Source organism: Neurospora hispaniola, assembly GCF_033458365.1.
Source record: "Neurospora hispaniola strain FGSC 10403 chromosome Unknown B0T23scaffold_2, whole genome shotgun sequence".
Taxonomy (NCBI): domain Eukaryota; kingdom Fungi; phylum Ascomycota; class Sordariomycetes; order Sordariales; family Sordariaceae; genus Neurospora; species Neurospora hispaniola.
The window spans coordinates 560,620-581,936 of NW_026944407.1; the positions used below are offsets into that span (position 1 = coordinate 560,620).

General features: G+C 53.7%; 6 protein-coding genes across 6 annotated transcripts; 3 read left to right on the forward strand and 3 right to left on the reverse strand.

Annotated features, from left to right (window-relative positions):
• Positions 1-1,443: 1,443 nt before the first annotated feature.
• Positions 1,444-4,015, forward strand: B0T23DRAFT_437487 (uncharacterized protein; the record flags this gene model as incomplete). The annotated part of the gene is made up of 2 exons (XM_062840625.1): positions 1,444-3,577; positions 3,656-4,015. The coding sequence occupies 2 exons, from the start codon at positions 1,444-1,446 to the stop codon at positions 3,670-3,672; spliced, it is 2,151 nt and encodes a 716-aa protein (XP_062695007.1). The 3' UTR covers positions 3,673-4,015.
• Positions 3,984-5,131, reverse strand: B0T23DRAFT_64003 (U3 small nucleolar RNA-associated protein 11). Its single transcript, XM_062841572.1, has 2 exons — positions 4,976-5,131; positions 3,984-4,906 (listed from the first exon to the last, which is right to left on the reverse strand). The coding sequence occupies exons 1-2, from the start codon at positions 4,993-4,995 to the stop codon at positions 4,093-4,095; spliced, it is 834 nt and encodes a 277-aa protein (XP_062695008.1). The 5' UTR covers positions 4,996-5,131; the 3' UTR covers positions 3,984-4,092.
• An 875-nt stretch (positions 5,132-6,006) lies between these two features.
• Positions 6,007-8,106, forward strand: B0T23DRAFT_64045 (seven-hairpin glycosidase). Its single transcript, XM_062841574.1, has one exon. It carries the CDS (start codon positions 6,108-6,110, stop codon positions 8,073-8,075), a length of 1,968 nt encoding a protein of 655 aa, XP_062695009.1. The 5' UTR covers positions 6,007-6,107; the 3' UTR covers positions 8,076-8,106.
• A 582-nt stretch (positions 8,107-8,688) lies between these two features.
• On the reverse strand, positions 8,689-10,283 carry B0T23DRAFT_64043 (cytochrome c oxidase biogenesis protein Cmc1 like-domain-containing protein). Its single transcript, XM_062841573.1, has 2 exons — positions 9,740-10,283; positions 8,689-9,477 (listed from the first exon to the last, which is right to left on the reverse strand). The coding sequence occupies exons 1-2, from the start codon at positions 9,930-9,932 to the stop codon at positions 9,071-9,073; spliced, it is 600 nt and encodes a 199-aa protein (XP_062695010.1). The 5' UTR covers positions 9,933-10,283; the 3' UTR covers positions 8,689-9,070.
• B0T23DRAFT_372568 (uncharacterized protein) lies at positions 10,219-14,916 on the reverse strand. Its single transcript, XM_062836743.1, has 3 exons — positions 14,145-14,916; positions 13,858-14,051; positions 10,219-13,769 (listed from the first exon to the last, which is right to left on the reverse strand). The coding sequence occupies exons 1-3, from the start codon at positions 14,414-14,416 to the stop codon at positions 10,690-10,692; spliced, it is 3,546 nt and encodes a 1,181-aa protein (XP_062695011.1). The 5' UTR covers positions 14,417-14,916; the 3' UTR covers positions 10,219-10,689.
• Positions 14,917-17,910: 2,994 nt separating this feature from the next.
• Positions 17,911-21,201, forward strand: B0T23DRAFT_351970 (LNS2-domain-containing protein). Its single transcript, XM_062836086.1, has 2 exons — positions 17,911-18,778; positions 18,844-21,201. Exons 1-2 carry the CDS (start codon positions 18,325-18,327, stop codon positions 20,943-20,945), a joined length of 2,556 nt encoding a protein of 851 aa, XP_062695012.1. The 5' UTR covers positions 17,911-18,324; the 3' UTR covers positions 20,946-21,201.
• Positions 21,202-21,317: the final 116 nt, after the last annotated feature.

Consider the following 21,317-nt stretch of genomic DNA (forward strand, 5'->3'; position numbering starts at 1 on the left):
ACCCTCGGGACGGCATCAAGTGGTATGATTTGTTGACACACTTGCATCTGTATACCAGAGCCTGGACCTGATCTTCATCATCTTAATCATCTTAACCGTAAATGAAGACACCATCAGTACCTCGCCGCATCTTCCAAAGCATGACACTTTCACAGCAATCAACGACTGCCAGATGTAGTAAATGCCAAGACTTCCTGCGAAAGAACTCATTCAGGATGACGGGAGGGACAGGAATGCAACTGCGCGTAGAGGTACGCAAAGAGCGGGCAGTCAGAGCAGTGAAGAAAAGACCAAACTTTCTTGGCGGTATTGGAGAAGGTTGTCGATATGGAAACCACTTCCGCCAGCCAGAGGACAGTACACACTCTTGCGAAATGTGATGTCGCTGCTCGCTCAAGTGGTGCTCGATGCGACTTTGACAAAGGGCGTCTAGATGCAGCGTGATCCGGTCGCTGATTGGCCACTCGCCCCCAAGTCCGTCTCATCGGAGCCAGGGGTCCAAGAGGGTCTCACCACCCCAGCAACCCCAGGCAACTCCCCAGAATGGATCAGAACTGATCCTAGCAGCTATTTTGGGCGGCTATTCCTTCTATCTTTCACCTGGTTTCCCGCCGTACAGTTGCTTCCGACCACTCACAGCTCTCCTGTCTGCCCACCCAACGCAAGTGGAAGTTCAACAACCACTCCGACCACTGGTCTCTTCTCAGTCCACGGTGCCCCCCCCGGTCCCGTTGGAGTCGTTGCCCACATCGAAAGCCAGGAACCAAGCGCTTAGAATACATGGCGATTGGAAGGATCTCACGCACTCGGAAGGGATGGGGCCAGCCAGGGCAGACCACACAGCAATGAGCTGCACCTCCTCGGTGCTGCTGCTCTTCTTCCACCCTGATCAGTGACCTTTTCTTGGGTAGCGTCGGTCTTTATGCCGGTCTGTGAGCCCTAGTTCGCCCGGGTGTAAGAGAATGCGTGTAGCTTGGGAGCGAGAGCGGGAAGAGCACTGTGTAAGGCGTATGATTGCGGACACCCACGGCAGGGCAAGACCACATGGTAGAACAAATATGTATCGAGGGGGCCCAGTCTTCCTGTGCCGATGACAAGATCTTCTTGTCGTGTTCCGACGGATTGGTTCTTCTATCAACCTTATTCCCGCCTCGCCGGTCCTGTCCCTGCTCTCTGCTCTCTGCTCCCGGGAGCCGTTTGATGCCATCGTCCGGATATCTGTTGACAGATCCGTGGGTTTGAGTTATTCGTTTTATTTGATCTGCGATCATGTCTCGGTAGCAGGTCGACTGCCATTTCCTTGTGATACCTCTATTGACCTTTCGTGGGTCGGTCATTGAGTTCAACGAAGACGGAGAGGAAAGAAGATCGACGATTCCTACGAATAACGACCACTACGCCTGGAATAACCTCCGTTGAATCATTAGGATCACACTTTCAGATATGTCAACAGCGACAACAACTCAGGCAGGAGGCGGGTTCTCCCTCTTCCCCAACACCAACGTCACACCAAGACCACCTTCAAGGCCGTCGAGAGCTGCGACACCTCAAGGTCGACCTTCGACATCAACAGAACCATCATCGTCCCGGGAGGCAGGAAGGCAATCGCCAATTGGACGGGTAGTACTACGGGAAGGGAAGCAAAGGTCGGCTTCGAACTCCAACAACCCTTGGCAGTCAGCGCTAGACTCGGCTCGACAGCAGCGGGAACATCGAGAGCAACCTCAGGAGCAACCGCAGCGACCACCACTAGTTGAGAACATGTCATCGGATCCAATCGTCGAAACCAGTGTTGCTGCGCCCATCTCCGAAGCAGACGCGCCTCCACGCTGCGAGACGACACTGTCCGAGGCAGAGACGCTGGTCGGGCAGCAGAGTAGGGGAGCTCAAAGCTCGTTCGCCAACCCACCGATTGCATATACTCCTGAACCTTCGAACACAGCATCGGTAGCAGCTCCTACCTCCATTCCCGAACCACCACAGCCACCACAGCCAGCTGCCATTCGATCGATATTCCCACGATATAACCCCGAACTGCCCCTAGATCGCCAGGACTACTACCCAACCCAGGCCAGTCCTACACATATTCCCCAGTCCGCCATCAGCAGACCCATGTACTCAGCCCGTGACACCGATCAGCAAAGTGAAGTTGGCACCAATGCTGGTATGAATGGTCCCAGTCATCCCAGAAACCGGCCAGTAGCCAACCCGTCGGTGACCTCTGGATCAGCCAACCAACGGTGGCCTGTAACGCGCAGCCATGAGCCGCCAGTGATACCGACGGTGAACACCACCGAGGAACTCCGTGGTCTTTGGAAAGCCGCCAACGGATGGCGAGCCACCCAGCTCGAAGGCCGGAAATACTGCCTGAAAATGGCGTCGGACGCCTACGCGCCCGTCTACACGCTCTCCTCATCCTCCAACCAGCCCTTCTACTGCCTGCGGGTCGACCCGACCTCTGCGTCCGCCCTGGTCTCGCTCTCGCGCTACGACCCCAACAAGACCTTCAAGGGTGACAAGTCCACCAGCGCGGCGGTGGGAATCTCCGCCGCCTCGGCCGTGGCCTCTTCTGCTTCTTCCACCTCTTCGGCCTCCTCCTCGCCTATTCCGAGCGCCCGCGCCTCGTCCAGCACGCCCTCCCCCCGTCCTTCATCCGTCTTCTCCCGCAACCCAGACGGCTCCGGCGGGGCGTTGGGCGGCGCCAGCAGCAAGAGCACCAAGACCAAGAAACACGACGCGAAGCACTGGCAAGAAGTAATCTCCACCACCCTCGAAGCTGCCACGCGCAAGCAGCCGCCCAACGACGGGCTAGTCGCACAGCTATGGCCCCTCACAGCGGCGCGCCTGGTGTCCGACCGGGCCACGACCGACGCGGCGACGGTGGCGGCGGCCGAGAACGAGTGCGGCCGGCTGGTATGGGACTCGGATTCGGGCAACCACTACCTGGTGCACGCGGCCCTGGCGATGCCATTCTGCATCACGGTCGAGCGCAACGCGGCTTATAGCCGCACCGAGTACACGCTCGAGCACATCGAGTCGCCCAACCACCTGGGCCGGCTGACGCGGGATGGGACGGGCCAGGGATGGCTGGAGATTGATACGGCGATTGCGAGCCATGTCGAGGCAGTGTACCTGATCGATGTGGCCATTGCTGCACTGGTGCTGGTGGCGCATGCTGATGAGCAGTTTACGCGCGTGGAGACCTTTGAGCCGCCACCGTCGTTGTTGCGGGGTGCTGGTGGTGGTGCCGGCGTTGGAGGAAGCCAGAGGTCGAGCTTGGCGGAGTCCTTGTCGTCTGTGCTGAGAAGGAATACCTCGGATGAGAAGAACGGCAATAAGGATGATAAGAAGAAGAGGAAGAAGAGGGAGAAGGACTTGGTCAAGGGGATCAAGACCCGGGTCGAGCAGTTCGAGCTCGATATCGAGGCACAGGTGAATGCGGATATGAAGGCCAAGAACGAGAAAATGCCGGGTTGCACGAGGGGGCTTATTGCCGTCTTGAAGTTTGCTTTTAAGGCTATTATCTGGTGCGCGACATTGGTGTTTAAGGTGTTCATGTTGCTCATAAAAGGATGCGGTAAGTGCAGAATCTCCCGAAGAAGTGCCCCTTGCGATGATGAGAGGCGTTTGACTGACGAGATATGCGATGATGTAGGAAAGGGAACACGCTGAAATTAAATCCTAAATCAGAAAAGGATGATAGCAACCCACGCAACTTGGCAATACCCCAACAAGGACACCTTGAAAGTGGCGGCTGGAGGTCCCAAAGAAAAATCATGCTGATAGAGCTCATGAAAAGGTGTATATTTTTTGTTTCAGGCGTTTTGATGATGGGTCGGGTATTATTGTGGTTGGTATTTTGCATCATCATCATCAACCGCACCAACAGCAGTAGCTATGGAAGCTACCTAGCTGTCTTTATAGACGGATTTGAATGAAACCCTCAGACGAGACTATTTGTGTTGATGTCGTCAAATCGCTCCTTGGAAAAAATTGAACCCAGTGAAAATCGGAACAAAGAAAAGCAGCCCACCAGTGAGGAAGTGAACAAAGAGAGAGGAGAAAAGAAACGGAAACCTTCTGTCGAGTCCGTCACCTTTTTCTCTCCTTAACCTTGATCCTCCTACCAGATTTTGTGATGCCGCCAGACGTCCGTGTCTTGGCCATTTTGGCCTGTGTGATCTCCAGCTCCGTCTCAGCATCCGTTAAGGCCTGGAGCTTCTTCTTGGCCTGCTTGAGCCTGTTCTGCAGTCTCGCCAAGTTTCGCGCCTTCCGACCCGCCTCCTTTGCCTTTTCCTCGTCCTCTTCTGAATCGAAATCTTGCATCTCTTGGTCTTCCACTGCCTGTAACTTTTGCTGGCGCTCCTCTGCCGCGTCGAAAAAGACGATCTTCTTGGGTGCTGTCCTCCCGCTCGAGCTCTTCTTCTTGTTCTTGCTGCCGCCCATACCCTGATTGAAGTCCTCGAAATCGTCGTCATCGTCGTCGTCCTCGCTATCGTCGTCCACGTCGGCGCCACCAGCAAGAATGACCCTCTCCATCAGCTCGCGCACCTCCTTGGCAGCCACGTTCCGCATCGTCCGTAGGTAACCCAGATCCTGTGTCTTGAGCAGGCGCACCGTCTCCACGTCCATGGCCTTGTTGCCGCGATCGCCTTCGACCGTGCCGGTAAAGTTCCTTTTTTTGCCGTCGTAGGTGATGGCGGAACCGGGTCCCTTGCGGGACATCATGCCAAAGTAAAATTCATCTTCGTTCTTCTCAGCGACCTTCTGGCGCAACGACTTGAGGACTTCCTGCTTCTTCTTGTAGTCCTTGGCACGCTTTTGGTAGTCCTTCTTCTTTTCGAGGAGACCGAGACGTTGGCGCTCGAGAGGCTGGGCACGCTCCTTATGGGAGCGGCGCTGAACGCTGCAATTGGTAACGACGGATTAGTCTCCGTTTGGTCAAGTGACTTCCAAGGAGGAAACCTGAGCTTACCTGTTCCGTAGCGACGACATGGTTGATGTCCGTCTGTATTATGTGGGAGAGGTAAGATATGATCCGGGAGAGACGCCAGCAAAAGGGAAGGGAGTCAATCGAAGGAAGCAATGAAGGCGGCTGCAAAGTGACCTTGGTTGCCGCTGAACGCTGTCTTCCACAGCGTGGCTGGCTGGTTCCAAAAATTTGGAGGAGCCTGGACCTGCGATAAGCGATAAGAGATTCACCCCGCTGACCGCCTAGGAAAGGGCCTGCATGAGAGTGGGCCATGGTAGGCTTGGCGACGGGAAGGTTCCGGGCCTTCCAAGCACGACTTCAGATGCAGACGGATGCACTGATCGGACAGTGCAGGGGCTGTTTCATACAGTCGGGACTTCGATCCGACTTAGTTCGCTCCGTCTTTCTAAGTCTTTCCCAATGCTGGCGACTCGTTTTCGCTGTTGACCACGCTCTCCAACGTCCAATACAGTAAATTCATGTGTTCAACCACCTGCAGAGGTCACGATATCTGTCGCTGAAACTCTCATCAGGTCTTTCTTGCAGGACCTTACTAGCAACCCGTGCCGACTCCAAACTTCATGCCCACTGTGCATGCTATGCCTTTCTCGGGCATTGGAACATCTAGAGATGACGTTCACCAATACCAAGCCCACTTTCGTCTGAAATTCCCGGATGCTTCGGTTCTGAGTCTGGCTAGTGTCCCTGGACACAACTAACGCCCAAGCGAGCTACGAGAACAGCCTCGATGATGATCGGCAAATGTGGAACGAAAGCAATATCTCGCGGGAAATGGGGTTGAGGCTCTGTCTTATAAGAGACTTGATGATGTCTCAAGGCGTCACTGACCTCAGCCCCCTCCCTCCAAGATTCTGGGCATGCATACTTGAACTGTAGTGTGGTCCTCGAGCTCCGCCAACGCGCGGCTGGCATGATGGAAGCAGGTTTGACCCAGCTTCATGTCCAGCAATGGACATGGACAGCTTGCGCAGGTGGTCCTTCCGGCTTGGTGTAGTCTTTTCTATTGTCTTGTTTACGCGTGTGGGTTTTGCAATTCATCTTTTTTTTCTCTCCTCAAGTTATCTTGGCATATCAAGAGTTGGCTCAGCAATGCGCCAAGCTCTTCACCCAAATCATGACCCCTTTGGCAAGCGGTCGTAGGCTTCAGCGTCTGCTTCTCCTAGTCGTTTTCTTCCTTGTCTTTGCCTACCTCTCCTATCCTTCATTATCTCGATCTCAGGGATGGCAAGATGCAGAACCAGTTGAAGAGTACATACCAACAAGTTTCGACTGGGCAAGTCGGCCAATGAAGAATCCGATACCTGAATCCTCACTTGTACAGCTTCCCAAAGGCCCTCCCCGTGAGCTTCCGCGTATTCAATATGCCTTCACCACAGACGAACTTGGCAAGGCGCATAACGAGACCCAATGGTATCGAAGGGATGCCGTCAGAAAGGCCGCTCAAAAATCATGGAAGTCTTACCGAGCGTTTGCCTGGCGACATGACGAGCTCGCTCCGCAGTCGTTGACTGGAAAGGATAGCTTTGCTGGATGGGGTGCTACCTTGGTGGACTCGCTCGACACTCTCTGGATCATGGGGTTGAGGGAGGAATTCGACGAAGCTGTGCGCGCGGTGGGGGCCATCGACTGGAATAAGTCATCGTCTTCGCAATGCAGCTTGTTTGAAACAAACATCAGATATCTCGGCGGCCTACTCTCAGCCTACGACTTGAGTCGCCGGGAGATCCTCTTCAAGAAAGCGGTAGAGCTAGGTGACATGCTCTTCGCAGGCTTTGACACTCCCAACCACCTACCTGCCAACTCTTATGACTTCAAGAGGGCTAAGAATGGTGAGCTTAGTGCCTCATCACGCCAGTCCCTTGCAGTCCTCGGCTCCATGTCCATGGAATTCACCCGCCTCTCCCAATTAACCGGTGACCCCAAGTACTACTCCATCGTGGAGCAGCTGAAAAAGGACCTTGAAAAGACCCAAGAGCAAACCAACCTCCCCGGCCTCTGGCCAAAGTACATCGACCTCATAGGAGGAACCCGCCCCAAGTCCGACACCCTCTTCACCCTCGGCGCCCAAGCCGATTCCGCCTACGAATACCTCTCCAAGACCTACCTCCTCCTCGGCGGCCTCGACCCTTCCTACGAACTGATGCACGTCAAAGCCATGGACGCGGCCGTTAAGCACCTCTTGTTCCGCCCCATGCTCCCGTCCGGCGACGACGATACATACGAAGCTGGGTCTCCTCCTCCCGATATCCTGTTCTCCGGCAACGCCGTGTCCACCCAACGCGATAAATCCAATCTCCAGCCGCGCGTCCAACACCTCGGTTGTTTTGCCGGCGGTATGTTTGCGCTGGGCGGTAAGCTCTTTGACAGGCCCGACCATGTGCAAATCGGCGAGCAATTAGCCCGGGGCTGTGCATGGGCGTATGAAGCCTTTTCCACTGGCATCATGCCTGAGGTTTCCGAGCTTGTGCCGTGTGACAAGGTAGAGCGTGAGGCCGAAGAAAATGACGACCATCTCGCCCAATGCCCATGGAACGAAGCAAAATGGCGACAAAAGAAAAAGAAAGCCGCAGCCGCCGCCGCCGCCGCCGCTACAGCAGCTGCAATGAACACCCGTTTCGCGTCAGATACCAACTCCCAAACCACCCTCCCAAAACCTTTTACCAAACTCCTCGACCCCCACTACCTCCTCCGCCCGGAAGCCATCGAATCCCTCTTTGTCCTCTACCGCATAACGGGGAAAAAGGACCTTTTGGACATCGCCTGGCGCATGTTCCAATCCATCACCAAGGCCACAGAAACTAAGTTTGCCTTCTCCGCCATCGAGGATGTGCACATTCAAAATCCGGGACAGCCGACCACCAAAACCGACTCGATGGAGAGTTTTTGGATGGCGGAGACTTTGAAGTATTTCTATTTGATTTTTAGTCCCGAGGATGGCGCTGCGGAAGGGTCCGGTGGGGAGGAGGGGGTGACTTTGGATGGTTGGGTGTTTAATACCGAGGCTCATCCGTTTAGGGTACCGAGGCCGATGGTTGAGGTGAAGGTGAGAGAGGGGGGTGAGGGTGAAGAAAAGTCGAAGTGAGGCGGCGAAGTAGACTGCTTTGCTATTCCCTCTATCGTTGTGTTTTCACCCTTTCTCGATGGGTTAGCATCGCGTGGGAAGGTGAGGTTGTAGGTTCTCGAAAACATCTTTTGGGGAGGTTGATGGGCAACATAGATGCATATAAACTTGTAGGTAGGGCATAAACAGGCGCAACATGGAGGAAGGATGAATCAAAGGTTGAGGGGAGTAAACGGAAGTAAGTATGTTCATACGGGGGACAGAAGGAAAAGAGAAGCGTGTTTGAGAAAAAGAAACTAGGGACAAAAAAAAACCTAATTGTACCTACCTTATGTTATAAAGAGATTTGTTCGATTGGCTCTATTCTTACAAGACTTCCCTATATCCCGTCCCCCTCCGGCTCCTTTTTGATACTATACAGATGCTTCGTAGATGTGCGCAGTTCACCCTCTCCCTTGTCTGCCGTGCCATTTCCCGAACCAACCCCGATTTATGAAACATAACGCCATTGCAAACCAACCGTGGTTCGGTTAGCCACTCCTTGCCCGCTGGTCAAGTAAACAAACCCCTGACTGCCCTTGTACCGAAGCGTACAGAGTAGAGTCCCACATGCACCTTCCTCTTCAACAGCACAGCTGCGAGGCTAGCCTCTCAGAGTTTGTATGAAACAAAACCCGCGGAACTGTTAGAAAGCGTCGAGAGTGATTGTCGTCCGAAAGCCGGAACTCGAATCTTGACCGGAAGTAGGACTCGGCGCAACAGCCTCAGAGCCTTGCGGCACCAATCCAACCCCGGACCACTGCACCTCGAGTTTGTCGTTCTTATTGTTCTGGCGAGTTGTAGTCAAGGGCGCAAAATTGTCTTACTCCCGCGCTTCGCTTCTTCCCCCTTCGGACTTTCCATCTCGCTGTCCTCATCGGAACCCCCTCCCCTCCCCCCTCCCTCTCTCCCGCTTTCTCTTTCTCTTTCTTGCTCTTTCCCTTCACTCTCCCCGTCTGTTCTCCCCCAAAGCCGCCTCACGTATGCAAATCCCGATCGATCCCATCCCTCTCCAACCTCGCCTGCTCCAACAACTTACTCTTCTTCGCCGCCGCCTCATTAGCATCTCTCAGGCGATTGTTCCCCACATACCCACCCACTCTCTCCTTCTGATTTAATTTCTCGAGCTCCCTGCGCGCCTCCTCACGGTCCTTCTCGGGTAAACCCCACCACTCGCGCAAAAAGGCCTCTTGCTCGGCCTTGCGTCTGGCTTTGCGCTCGCGCTCCCGGGCGCGCTCCATACGTAAAGCAAACCAATCCTCGCGCGCGGCGTCCTGCTCGGCGGGCGTGGCGTGCAACTTCATGCAGTTGTTCATGACCCGGTGGGGTGCACGGCAGGCGAAGGGGACGGAGAAGGTGCGGCCTAGGGCGCATTCGGCGAAGGCTGTGAAGACATGTGGTTAACTATTGAGTGCTAAAGAGGAGAAGGAAACGAAAAAAAAAAAAAGAAAAAAAAAAAAAAGGACGAAAGGGCTTTGAGTGGTGGAGGCTCGGTAGGAGGGAGGGTTGAGGAGTAGCTACCAGCTACCGCCGACGGGGCGGGAGATGGAAAAAAAAAACATAGAACAAAAAACAAAAAAAAAAAACAAAAAAACAAAAGGAATCACACAGGGAAAGAGACGCAAAGCCCAAGGAACAGAACCAACCCTTGATTTCCTCAGCACATTGCCTCCTGACCCTGGCGTAAAAGATGTCTCGGACTTGGGCCTCCTGTGACGCCGAGAGAGGCAGAGGGTTCCTGGAGGGCATCGGCAAGCGCTCTACTTGCTTGTCTGTTTGACCATTGCTGCGGCTGCTGCTGCTGGCGCTCCCGAACGTTGATGGAACATCGCCGCCCATGGTGATCGTTTAAGCGACGACAAGTGGTGGTTGTGTTGAAAATGGTTGTCGTCGAGGGTGGAGGAAGAAGATTCGAGTCCGAATACCTAGGATGGCGAGCTCTCTCGGGTCGATTGGCTTGGACGGGACGGGGTCTCGAAGGGACGACTATGACCTCTTTGTTGGAGCGTAGCCTGGGATTCGAGTTGGACACAACGGCAGGTCGTGTGGTGAAAGGCTCTGTCGGATGCAGCTTGGTGATGCTGCTGTTTACGAGCCGTCAAGATGATGAAGGACTAGAACTACACAGTACTTGCCGCGGCAGACTACGAACTACAAAGCACCTTTCTGAGCTTCAGGATCTGAACCCCACCAGGCACCCGCAAATGGTGCGATGCCAAGCCATCCGTGCAGTGGAATCCGCCCATTCCGCCCGGTGCATCGTGCTACACTACAACTGGATCAGCTGTGGTGTGTACTAAATTCAAACTCTCCGTTTACTTTGGTCCAGGAGAGCTTCAATTACGTTGTAATTCGTATGTTTTGGTAATTTGGTAATACACACAAGACTTTTTTTTTTTTTTTTTAAAGTATTTTCTCCGCTTCAATGACGACGAGTAGTATAGACAGACAGCCTTTTAAATACGCTTGATCTTTCGGGGTCAACAACATGTTGGGGAAGACACAACCCCGGCATATACAGACGACGCACATGAACAATAACGACCTTTCAGCCATTCTTGTCCTCGATCTCATCACCGTCCTGAGCCGTTGGCTTCTACACCTCTGGCTTCATGACCTGAGTCCTCTCCCTTTCCAGCTCCACACTCTCCCTTTCCTTCTTTCCCTTCTTGCCAAAGTTAAGCCAGCTCACGCCAGGAGTCTTATTCTCCTTTGCAGACTTGTCCTTGACGTTGCTGGCTGAGGCCGACGGACCAACGTTCGGACTACTGGTGACACTTTCATAGCTGCGGGCCAAGAATGCTGGGCCCAGCGCGTCCTCGCCGAGATCTTCGAGGTTATCCATGCTCGACCGATCACCAATCGAAACGCCTCTATCCGAAGCACTGGCCGTACTTCCGGGTCCTTTCTTGAAGAGACCACCCCCCGAACGGCCCGCAAGGCTGAACTTGCCCGAGCTTCCCTTACGAAACAGCTTGCGGACTACGTTGTCCTCCTTGAAGCTGCCTGACAGGCCAGTGCTCAGTGCCTCCGAGGGGGTGTTTGAGAAAGAGTGTTCGAGGGAAAGAGATTCGTGAGATTCCGTCATCGAGACTGACGTCCGCGTAGGCTCCAGCAACATCCCATCGCGAGACTTACGGGACTCCGTAGGAGATTCCAGCAACATCTCTATTGAGGCTACAATCGGAGTCACGTGGCTCGGGGATGCACTACCTGGTTCCTTGTTCTTGGTAGTCTTGTCTTTCCCTTTGTCCTTAGCTTTCTTTGCCCCATCCTTTTCCTTCTCCTTTTTAAACAATGACCCTATGCTGAAGGCTGGAGCGTTGGGGTTCAAACGTCCAATGGCTTTATCCTTGTCCTTGGACGCATGTTGTGGCGGAGGTCTGCCAATAACACCAACCTCATGAACATTGGGCAGTGGTCCTTCGTCCAGAATCTCGTCGTCAGCAGAGGCTAGCGTCGTTTTCAGCGCAGACGGCGACCCATGAAGGGACGGCCGGCGAGATGGATTCCGAGACCACGGTGCGTCTTGCGGCCATATTCGGCTGTTTTTGACAAGTCCTGCTCCGTCCGAAGCGAGGGGTGGGCCCCAAATCGACCCGGATTCCGTCGAAGGCCGTGGGAACTCGTTCGACGCGATACTAGCAGGTCGAGGACTACTAGGGTCACGTTCAGCAAAGATCCCAGCAGCCGGCCTTGAAGAGCTCGCAAAGGGGTTGAAGCTGCGTGTCGAAAACATGCGCGAAGCGGGGGATGGGCCATCAAGTACTTCAGGGGTAGCCGAATGTCGGTGGAACACGGTCCATGTGCTCGAGAGACTGATACGTCGACTTTTGGCCAACGCGTCGTTTTCGTCCGTCTGGCGAGGGAAAGACTGGCTCTGTCCATTTTTGAGGCTCCCGAGCATTGGCCCCTCGGTCTCCATGACCTTTGCAGCCCTGGTCCTTGGGAAAGTGAAGAGGCTGCCTATCTTGCGCTCTGAGCCCACCGCTGTGTTGGGCGACCCTATTCCGGTTGTTGCGTTCAACGACCGGGGATCGGGGTGATCCCCAGAGAGGGTGGGAAAGGCCAAGTTCAGAGACGATCCATGAGGGCTACCTACCAAGCTGGGAGATTCCCCTGAAGATGTAGGCGATTGCGGCTCGTTGTCCACAGAGTTGCCTGACTGTGAAACAAAGTTATCATGTGCGTATCTGGCTGCCGGGCTCGGCTCGTCATCGTCTAGGTCGTCCAAGATGTTCGAAGGAAGCAAGGCCGTAGCGGATGGACTGAGAGGAGCAAAGGTGGCTCTGGAGTTTTCGTCGTGACGCGACTGCATGTCCGCCGAAAGGCCCATCATGAACGGTCCTTGGGCAAACCCGGGGGGCGCATTTGCCGATCTCACGCTGGCATAGCCGCCATTAACAGGTACAGTCGGATCAAGCTGGGAATATGTTGGTAACGGAGACGGTACCGACACATTGGCAAGTGAGCTGGTCGTTCTGCTTCGTCTCTTGGTCTGGCCAAGTGCTCCGCTCTCAAATTCCAAGCCCGAGGTGTTTGCCTGGCTGTAAAGACCGAAAGGGGTGGGAGGGATTTGCTGTATCTGCATCGTCAGGGAGCGAAGATGATCATCAAGTCGCCGAGTAGTCCTGTTCTCGAAGTTCATAGTCTCCTGGAGTTCTCTATGGCGCCGATGCCAGTTTCTCCTGAGCTCGGCCTCTTTCTCACGCCATTCCGCGTCTTCCTCGCCACCAGGAAGCTTCTTGCGAGCTTCTTCTAGAGCCCGAACTTGCTCCCTGAGCTCTTTCAACTCTGCTTCTAAACCGACGCAGGACGCCTGAAGGTCACTGTTAGCGTCACGCAGTCGCTCCACCTCTTGATCGTGACTTTCTTGTAGCTGTTTGGTTTCCTGCTCGAACCCTTCCCTCCCCTTGCGCATATCCTCAATGTCCTCTTCCCATTTGGCGATGTCGTCGTGAAACTTGGAGCGTTCGTTTTGCTTTTCTTTATAAGCCTTCTCCTTGTGGGCTTTCCGGGAGAGGGCATTACGCATCACCCGATCAGTAAGGTTGACATCTCTCCTCAGCTTTTCAGTCTGTTCCTCCTTTTTCTTCTGCTCTCTTCTCTTCTCCTGCTTTTCAGCCTCTAACTCGTTCAACAGGCGTTTGATGTCATCTTCCTCCTTGGTCATCAGCTGTGTCACCTCTTCTGTCTCTTTCCTAATGCTCTCGAATCGTTGTGTTAACTCTGGCAGCGTCTGTGTAGGATCCTCCGCAGCTTCTTCCCGTACCAGAGGCTGATCAAGGCTGGCTGTCGACGGCGAGTGACGTCTGGTAACTGTATTGCGGCGAGGCCCCGCAGCAGCAGCAGAAATTCCATCCCGGGTCGAGGAAGCACTACCTTCCAGAGCTGTTGCGGTCTCCAATGCAAGAATGGGAGGTCGTGAAGATGCATTCTCATCCAACGGTTCAGATTGTTTCATGCGGCTGGGTTCTTCGATCGTAAAGCTGGAGGGCAACCGGGCATTACCGAGCTGGGGTCGTCCGTCTTGAGCGAAGGTGCGTAAGCGTACCACCCGACTGCCGGCCTGGAAGTTGTTGGATCCAACGGCAATGACGCGGACGTTATAAAAGTGATCTGGCTTGAGACCGCTAACGACTATTGCGGGATCTTGGTTTGCCGGAACATCCCCCACTATATGAATATGTTAGGGTTTTGCCTTTTGCGTGGCGGACTGGTTGCCACCGAGTTCCAAAGGGATTTGTTCCAGGCGCCTACTCACCAACTACCCCGTTGACTTGAATGAGGAACTTTTGGACAGAGCGATTGGGCGGTGCGCGCGTCCAGTTGACTGTCGCCGAGTTAGGTTTAATACCGGCAAGCGAAACCTCTGGAGGATCTGGCACATCCACGCCGAGGATGCTTATCAGTTCAGGAACTGGTTTCCATAGCGTCTGCCATGCCCGCTGCACCAACCTACAAGCGCATGCGCACGCAGTTAGCTCACAGCCTGGACCGAATCGAACGAGACGACGTCGTGATGGGATGACAGGTGCGGGTCCAACTTACCAAAAGACAGCTCCACCCGTCAGCAGCATGCTGGCATGCCTGAAAACCCAAAGATCGATGCGAGCCGTCGTAATGGTGTTGAGCGCAGAAGCGTATAAAGACGTCGCAAGCACGCGAACGCGGTCCGGAGCAACGGCCCAGCAAGACGCAAAGAGACTACCGGCCGCCACCAGGTTGAGAGCCGTGGTCTTAGACTCCGTAAACCACCAAGCAATGACGGCCGAGGAGATGAGAACCGTGGTCACCAGCGATGGCCATGAGGTCCATAACATAGCGCTACGATAAGTGCGAATAGGCCAGCTTGATGTCGATATTCCGAAGGGTCGGGCCGAGATAGGTAAGTCTCAAGGTCTCGAGCGAAGATGCGAAGCCCGAGAGGGCGCGATGACGTTGGCGACAGCAGGACTTTGGATCGTGGTGGAGGAGAGAATAGAGGAAATTCGGTTGTCGTGGTTTCGCGACGGGCGACGGACCCAATTCCAGCCAACGAAAAGAAAAAAATAACACCAAAAAGGGGTTTAAGGATAGGCAAGAAGATACTCGTGTATCTTTGTACAAAAAGAGAAAATAAGAATGTGTACTGAGAAGACTTCCACAGGTTCCCTCCTGTCATCCGTCGACTGCGTAGAGCTGGCGTGCAAAAGAACTGGAGTGAAGTGAAATGTGTCCAAGCTGGAGACTGAAGCCCACGACAGGGCAGCGGCAGGAAAATCAATGTTATGGCACTCTGGGCCAGGTGGTTGCGAGTTGTCAAAGACTCCGTCTTGATGGGAGCCCGGGGCGTTGCATACAGAGTGGAAACCCAGCTGGAAAGAGGTGGAGGTGGGTGCAAAAGACATCTCGGAAGTGGAAAGTTTGATAGGAAGCGACAAGTCACAGCGGCGTGAGGGGGCATCATGAGCCACCTCACAGCGCTCGGCGGGCGGACGGTGGCAGCAGCAGCAGCAGCAGCAGCAGAGCAGGCTGTCCGGCTGTGCTTTCCCTGCAAAAAGGATTTTCTCTCTCGCAGTGGATATCCACATCCTGACGTCCCCTGCATTGTCTCTGGGGAAGTGGATACATGTCTGTTAGTGCAATATATCAGTATCTGAGGGAACTCCTAACAGTCCATGGGCTGGTACACTACATGCTGAAACATCGTAGACATCAGGCCATGCGGCGCACTTCCACTTGACTTCAAAGCCGATCAGACCAAGGGACGGTACGTAACTCCAGACAACAGTTTGATGTTCCCCGGCCCTCCAGGATCCCCGCAACCGAAAGCCCATGATGGAATGGAAGTTCGCGATGATGCGCCTATCCCATCCCCGCCAGCCGCCTGCTCATCTTCCCCGCTATTATTCCCCAGCTTGCCCAGTCGATATTGCTCGCTTGAAGAAGGACTGGTGTGTGGAAGCGGGAGAGAAGGATTCACCCAAATGCTCGCGGGATATTACTGTGGTCGCGAGCGAAAGTAAAAACCCCCCTGTCAGGTACTTTTTTGCACGGACACTATGCGTTTAGTACCTACCCCACCTAATTAAACTTACCCATCACACCAAGTACGTGTACTACACTATAGTCCTCTTTTCGCTTTAGATGGTGGACAGGATATATCTGATAAGCCACGCGGAAACACCGCCTTGCCGTTCTGTCATGGTACCACTTTTCGTTAGTCGCGAACAATCGGGTCTGGGACAGGAAGTGAAACCAAGATCATTGAAGGGGTCTTTGTTCAATTTGCAAACGCTCGGGTGATATCCCAGAGGGTTCCATATGGGCGCAAAAAGGTAGCTCTCGTCCTGAGCCAGAACTGCTAAATATGCGATCGGGAAAGAACTGTCTTGGCCTCTGATACCGGTATGTAGGCTTTCCCAAGTTTGAGAATACATAGCAGCTTGAGTGGAATGCTTGTAAGATGTTGCGCAATCTGCCCTATAATATTTTAGTTCTTTCAATGGCCAAAGAGAGTCTGCTGACAGTTTACTCTTCTTCTTTACCTATCCTGAGATTTCCTACCGTTCCCGTCACTAAGCCGGGTGGTGACTTACACAAGACTGAAATACAAAGTCGTTGCCTCGGACGGACCCCCGGATCAGCCTGCCATCTTAACTGAATCCCGTTGAGAAGACAAAAGGTGCCTCTCAGTGCACTACTTGCTTTATACATATGTTGTAGCCTGCCTTTAGCTGGAAGGCAACTAACTATAAAGCATCACACCATTTTTGCTTGGGGATAGGGCTCTACTCATCAAATCGATCCGTTACGCGTCCGGAATTCCCAACAATTATCACCACCCACCCCCAAGGACTGAGGACGTAGTGATCCTCAGCACCGGGCAATACACTCAGGCTAGGATTGCCGTCCATAATCCCATTCGGTACTACACGTCTTCCACGCAGCTGGGGTAAGGCTCTGTCTTGTACTGTATGCGGGACGAAGAAAAAAGGCGCTGGATAAGCCGTGGTATCCTCAGAGGCCTCGCACCTTTGTAGATAGTGTATGTATCTTGCCTCGCCCCTTGGGTACAGTTTGGTGTCACCAGGTGTACCCGTAAGCCGATAGAAACCCGGGATACACAGCGAGTAATACCGCCGGGAACAGACAATGGACACTCAGCGAGCGATTGCTTTTTTCACAGCGACAACCGCTTGTTGACGGCTCGTTGGATCACTATATATAACGTCAGTCAAACGAGACTGACAAGGTGATAATACGCAAAAGTTCCATTTCCAAACTCGCGGTGTCAGTGTCAGTCAGCAGGACATCAGGGGAACTTGAAGGGTACCTGGTAGTCCAGCATAACAAACATCCCCGTGACCGCTAATGACACCAATTTGTGCGGTTGGATTGGCCAGCCGTGTTAGCTCGTTGCAGACCGCCGAGGTACCAGGCTGGTAAATGACTATATTGCCGTCTTACAGGGTATCGCTAGAGACTTGCACCAAGTCGGTAAAGTGCGCGTGGGTTGATGATGGGGAACAGCCGGTGCAAATGCAGTCCCTTGTGCCTGTCTGCTGCCCTGACAAGAGGCCGAACTCATCAAGACAGAATTAGATCTGATTGTTGAGAAGGGAACCGCCCTCGTGATTCTGGAAGGTTGGGCGTTGGGGATGATCCCGTTTCTCTTTCCGCCTCACCGGGTGTGTAGAGGTGGATACCTACGTATTGTCTTGTAGTTCGACTGGTTTGTTGTTAACTTGGTACCTAGGCACTCGCTCGTAGAACACTGGATGAGATGTCTTCTGAATTGTCCCCAACCTGTCAAGGACTCAATGAATGGCTGGATATAGATCCGAACGGCATCCACAAAATTCAATACAGTGCAATTTGGTTTGGAAAAAGCATAGTCGCCGCTTAAAAACCCACGGGGAAGTTGACCCGAGGTCTCGAGCTAACATTCATACCAGTATTGGACTGCACAACGAACAAAGCCGGTTCCTTAGTTCTACTCGGCGGATCGCGATCCGTTCGCCATGCCCCAAAAAAACAAAAGGTTTCTACAACACGAGCTCTTGCCATGTAGATTTTGGTTCATTAGTTCGATGCATAGGTATGATTCTGAAGAAAGGATTTAAACGCCCCTTTCGGACTTTTCACACAGCGCTTTACCGTACTGCGCATAATCAATCCCACACGGGCTGCAGCCACCACAGTCGTTTTGGCAATATCCACTCCCCAAGCACCCAGCATCCCACTTGGATTGCTACCTTCCTTGTCTTTCACTGCTTGAACCGCGGCACACGTTCGTCATCAGATCCGCATTCACTGGGCAAAGTCCCCCAACACGGCGCATTCCTCAATACTTTTCTCCTGGCATACTCGCACCACCAGACGGGAAGTGAACGAGTCGGATTCACTCACGCACACCACGTTGAGTAACCATCCATTCAAGACGACAGAGCAATTGAGGCCGGGTGGTCAGAGCCTAATATCTCCCTACGCATATCGGGCGTTCATCCGGCCTTCCCGACCTCGCCCAACACACTAGAGAACCCCTACCGGTCGCCTACCGGTCGCCTACTCGAAGTCGAGAATCGAGATTGCGGTCGACATTACATAAACGTCCAGACCGCATGTAGCCTTGCCATTTGACTGCCCCCCCATATACCGACATAACCAACAAATACCCCCTCCTTTCCCCTTTGACCATCAAGAGGGACACATCCTTCGACGACAGAACGAGTTGCGATTGCCTACCATGCAGTACGTCAGGAGTCTCGGCGACTCTGTCTCTACCGCCTGGAACTCTATCAACCCTGCGACCCTCAGCGGTGCCATCGACGTGATAGTCGTTGAGCAGGAAGATGGCACCCTTGCATGCTCTCCCTTTCACGTGCGTTTTGGCAAGTTCTCGCTGTTGCGCCCATCCGAAAAGAAGGTCGAATTCAGGGTCAATGGCGTCAAGCAGGACTATGCCATGAAGCTGGGCGAGGGAGGCGAGGCCTTCTTCGTCTTCGAAACTACAGACACCATCCCTCAGAGCATGCAGACGTCGCCCATCGTGTCGCCCGCCTCTAGTCCTCCGCTCAATGCCGACCAGTCAGGGCCTCTACAAGAACCCGAATCACTCGATCTGAACTCGGTAGAAGGCAAAACCCGTTCTTCGAGCTTCAACCACAGGCCTCCTCCCACTGCTCTACTAGCACGAGACGGTAAGCGCTTGGTCCAGCTTCCACGCCGCCATGATCGACATATACTGACAAGCATGGGTTACAAGGGTTGCTCACACCTCGTTCCGTATCACCAGATCCTATCAAGGGCGAATGGTCTCCGTTTCGCCCACATAGCGACGGCCTTCTGCGGCAATCAGCGCGAAGAATGCCAAGCGATGGCAGCACCCACGAAGGTTCAGAAGAAGGCGATAGCCACACCGAAAGATCCCGCAGCCCGCCGCCGCTTACAGCCCCCGAAGCTCTTCAAAGGGCAATGAACCTTTCTCGAGAGCTCGCCGCCGCCAATATCCCTAACCACATCAGCGAGACCGGAGACCTCATGTTAGATATGACTGCGTTCAAAAACAATGAGGAAGACGCCTTCAGGGCCGAGATCCTTGCGCGCAAGATTCTCACGGAGGAGCTTGATGGCAACTACGACATCGGCGCACTTTTTGGCGTTGACGAGCATGGAAACCTTTGGATCTACAGCAGCATCGAGGCGAAGGAAGCCGCCATGAAGAGGACGATGGACCCCCTACGCTCTGCATCTCACATGGGCAACATTGATGCCGCTTCTGACCCTGGGTATCAGAGCGATGCCAGCGATACCTCAGCCGCCACGACTCTACCGATCCACAGGAGAGCTGACTCTGATGTCGGCCAGATGACCTTGCAGACACCCCCAAGCTCTCCTGGCAGTTCGGCAGCGGGTGATCCCAATCGGAACTACGCAAAGACCTTGAGGTTGACTAGCGACCAGTTGAAGGCCCTGAATCTGAAGCCCGGCGAGAACTCAATGAGCTTCACCGTGAACAAGGCTACCTGCCAGGCTTACATGTTCTTATGGAAGCACGAAGTACCCGTGGTCATCTCGGATATTGATGGAACCATTACAAAGTCTGATGCGCTTGGCCACGTGCTGAACATGATCGGGCGCGACTGGACGCATGCTGGTGTAGCCAAGCTGTATACTGATATTGTAGCCAACGGGTACAACATAATGTATCTGACGAGTCGGTCCGTCGGCCAGGCCGACACTACACGAACTTACCTCGCAGGTATCGTTCAAGACGGGTACCGTCTCCCACGCGGACCTACCATTCTCTCACCCGACCGAACTATGGCGGCTCTCCGTCGCGAGATCTATCTCCGCAAACCACATATCTTCAAGATGTCCACGCTTCGTGACATCCGCAACCTCTACGGGCCCGATCGCACACCGTTCTACGCCGGGTTCGGCAACCGTTTCACGGACCAAATCTCGTATCGCACGGTCGACGTGCCCCGTAACCGCATCTTCACCATCAACTCTAATGCAGAGGTGTCACTCGATTTGCTGAGTCTCAACAAACTCAAGCTGAGTTACGTCAACATGACCGAGGTCGTCGACCATTACTTCCCACCTGTCACCACGCTCATCAAAGGCGGTGGCGAGGATTATACGGATTTCAAGTATTGGCGAGACCAGCCTTTGGATCTTGACGAGTTCTCTGCCAGTGACACCGAGGACGAGCGCAGCGGTGGCCGAAAGACATCTGCTCCGGCTGTTGTCGATGATCATGAAAGTGAGTACGAGGAGGATGACGAGGAGGAGGTTGGCGACGGTCTTGTGGACAGCTACATCTCGAGGAACTCGGTGGATGATTACGAGGAAGGAAGCGTGGCAAGTGAGGATGGGGATTATGATGCAGAGGATGATGGAGAAGATGATGGAGAAGATGATGGAGAGGATGATGGTGAGGATGGTGAGGAAGAGGAGGGAGAATATGATGAGGAGGCTGCGCCCGAGCATATGGTTGATTCGGCTATGCTGGAGAGCGTGTATGTGGATGCAGATGCGGATGAGGGAATCACTGACGACGAGGACGCCGAGGGAGAGAAAATAGTTGAAGAAGAAGAGGTGGACAACGTGGAGGAGGAAGACGGAGGACTCGGCGCCGAGGAAGAGGAAGGGCTCAGACGTGCCGCTGCCGATCTTGAACAGGCGATGAAGGAGCAGGAGAGGAAGAGGGAACCAACTGAAGCTCAATTGCAAGTGCCTGTTGAGCAGCAGTCCAGGGTCGGCTCAAGCTCATCGGCTTCGCCCAAGGTGATTGAGCCAGATGCAGATGCTGAAATTATTACTGGGATTAAGGATCTTACTGTTGAGAAGGAAGTGAGCTAGAAGAAGCATGTATAACGAGAGGAGGGTTTGTGATCAAGTATCGTTACCATGAAGAGGGAAGATGCTATTGGAAACTTTTAACAGCGATATATAACACACACCCGAGGAAAGGCGGAGGAGGAAAATGGATGGAAGAGAGGTGATCCTTGGGCGATTCCCTCACATTGCATAGCGCGGCGCAACTGGAAGGGAAATACAATGTACTTGACATTTACGGTGCCAGTTTATTACATCACTACTCCTAGTAACGTCTACCTTTTTTTTTTTCTAGTTATGCCTGGTCCGATTATCTCCAGAATACTCTTTGAGTACTCATCTAGGCTTGACAACAACCTCCTGACCCATCCGGCGTAGGTGCGTATACGACGTGGA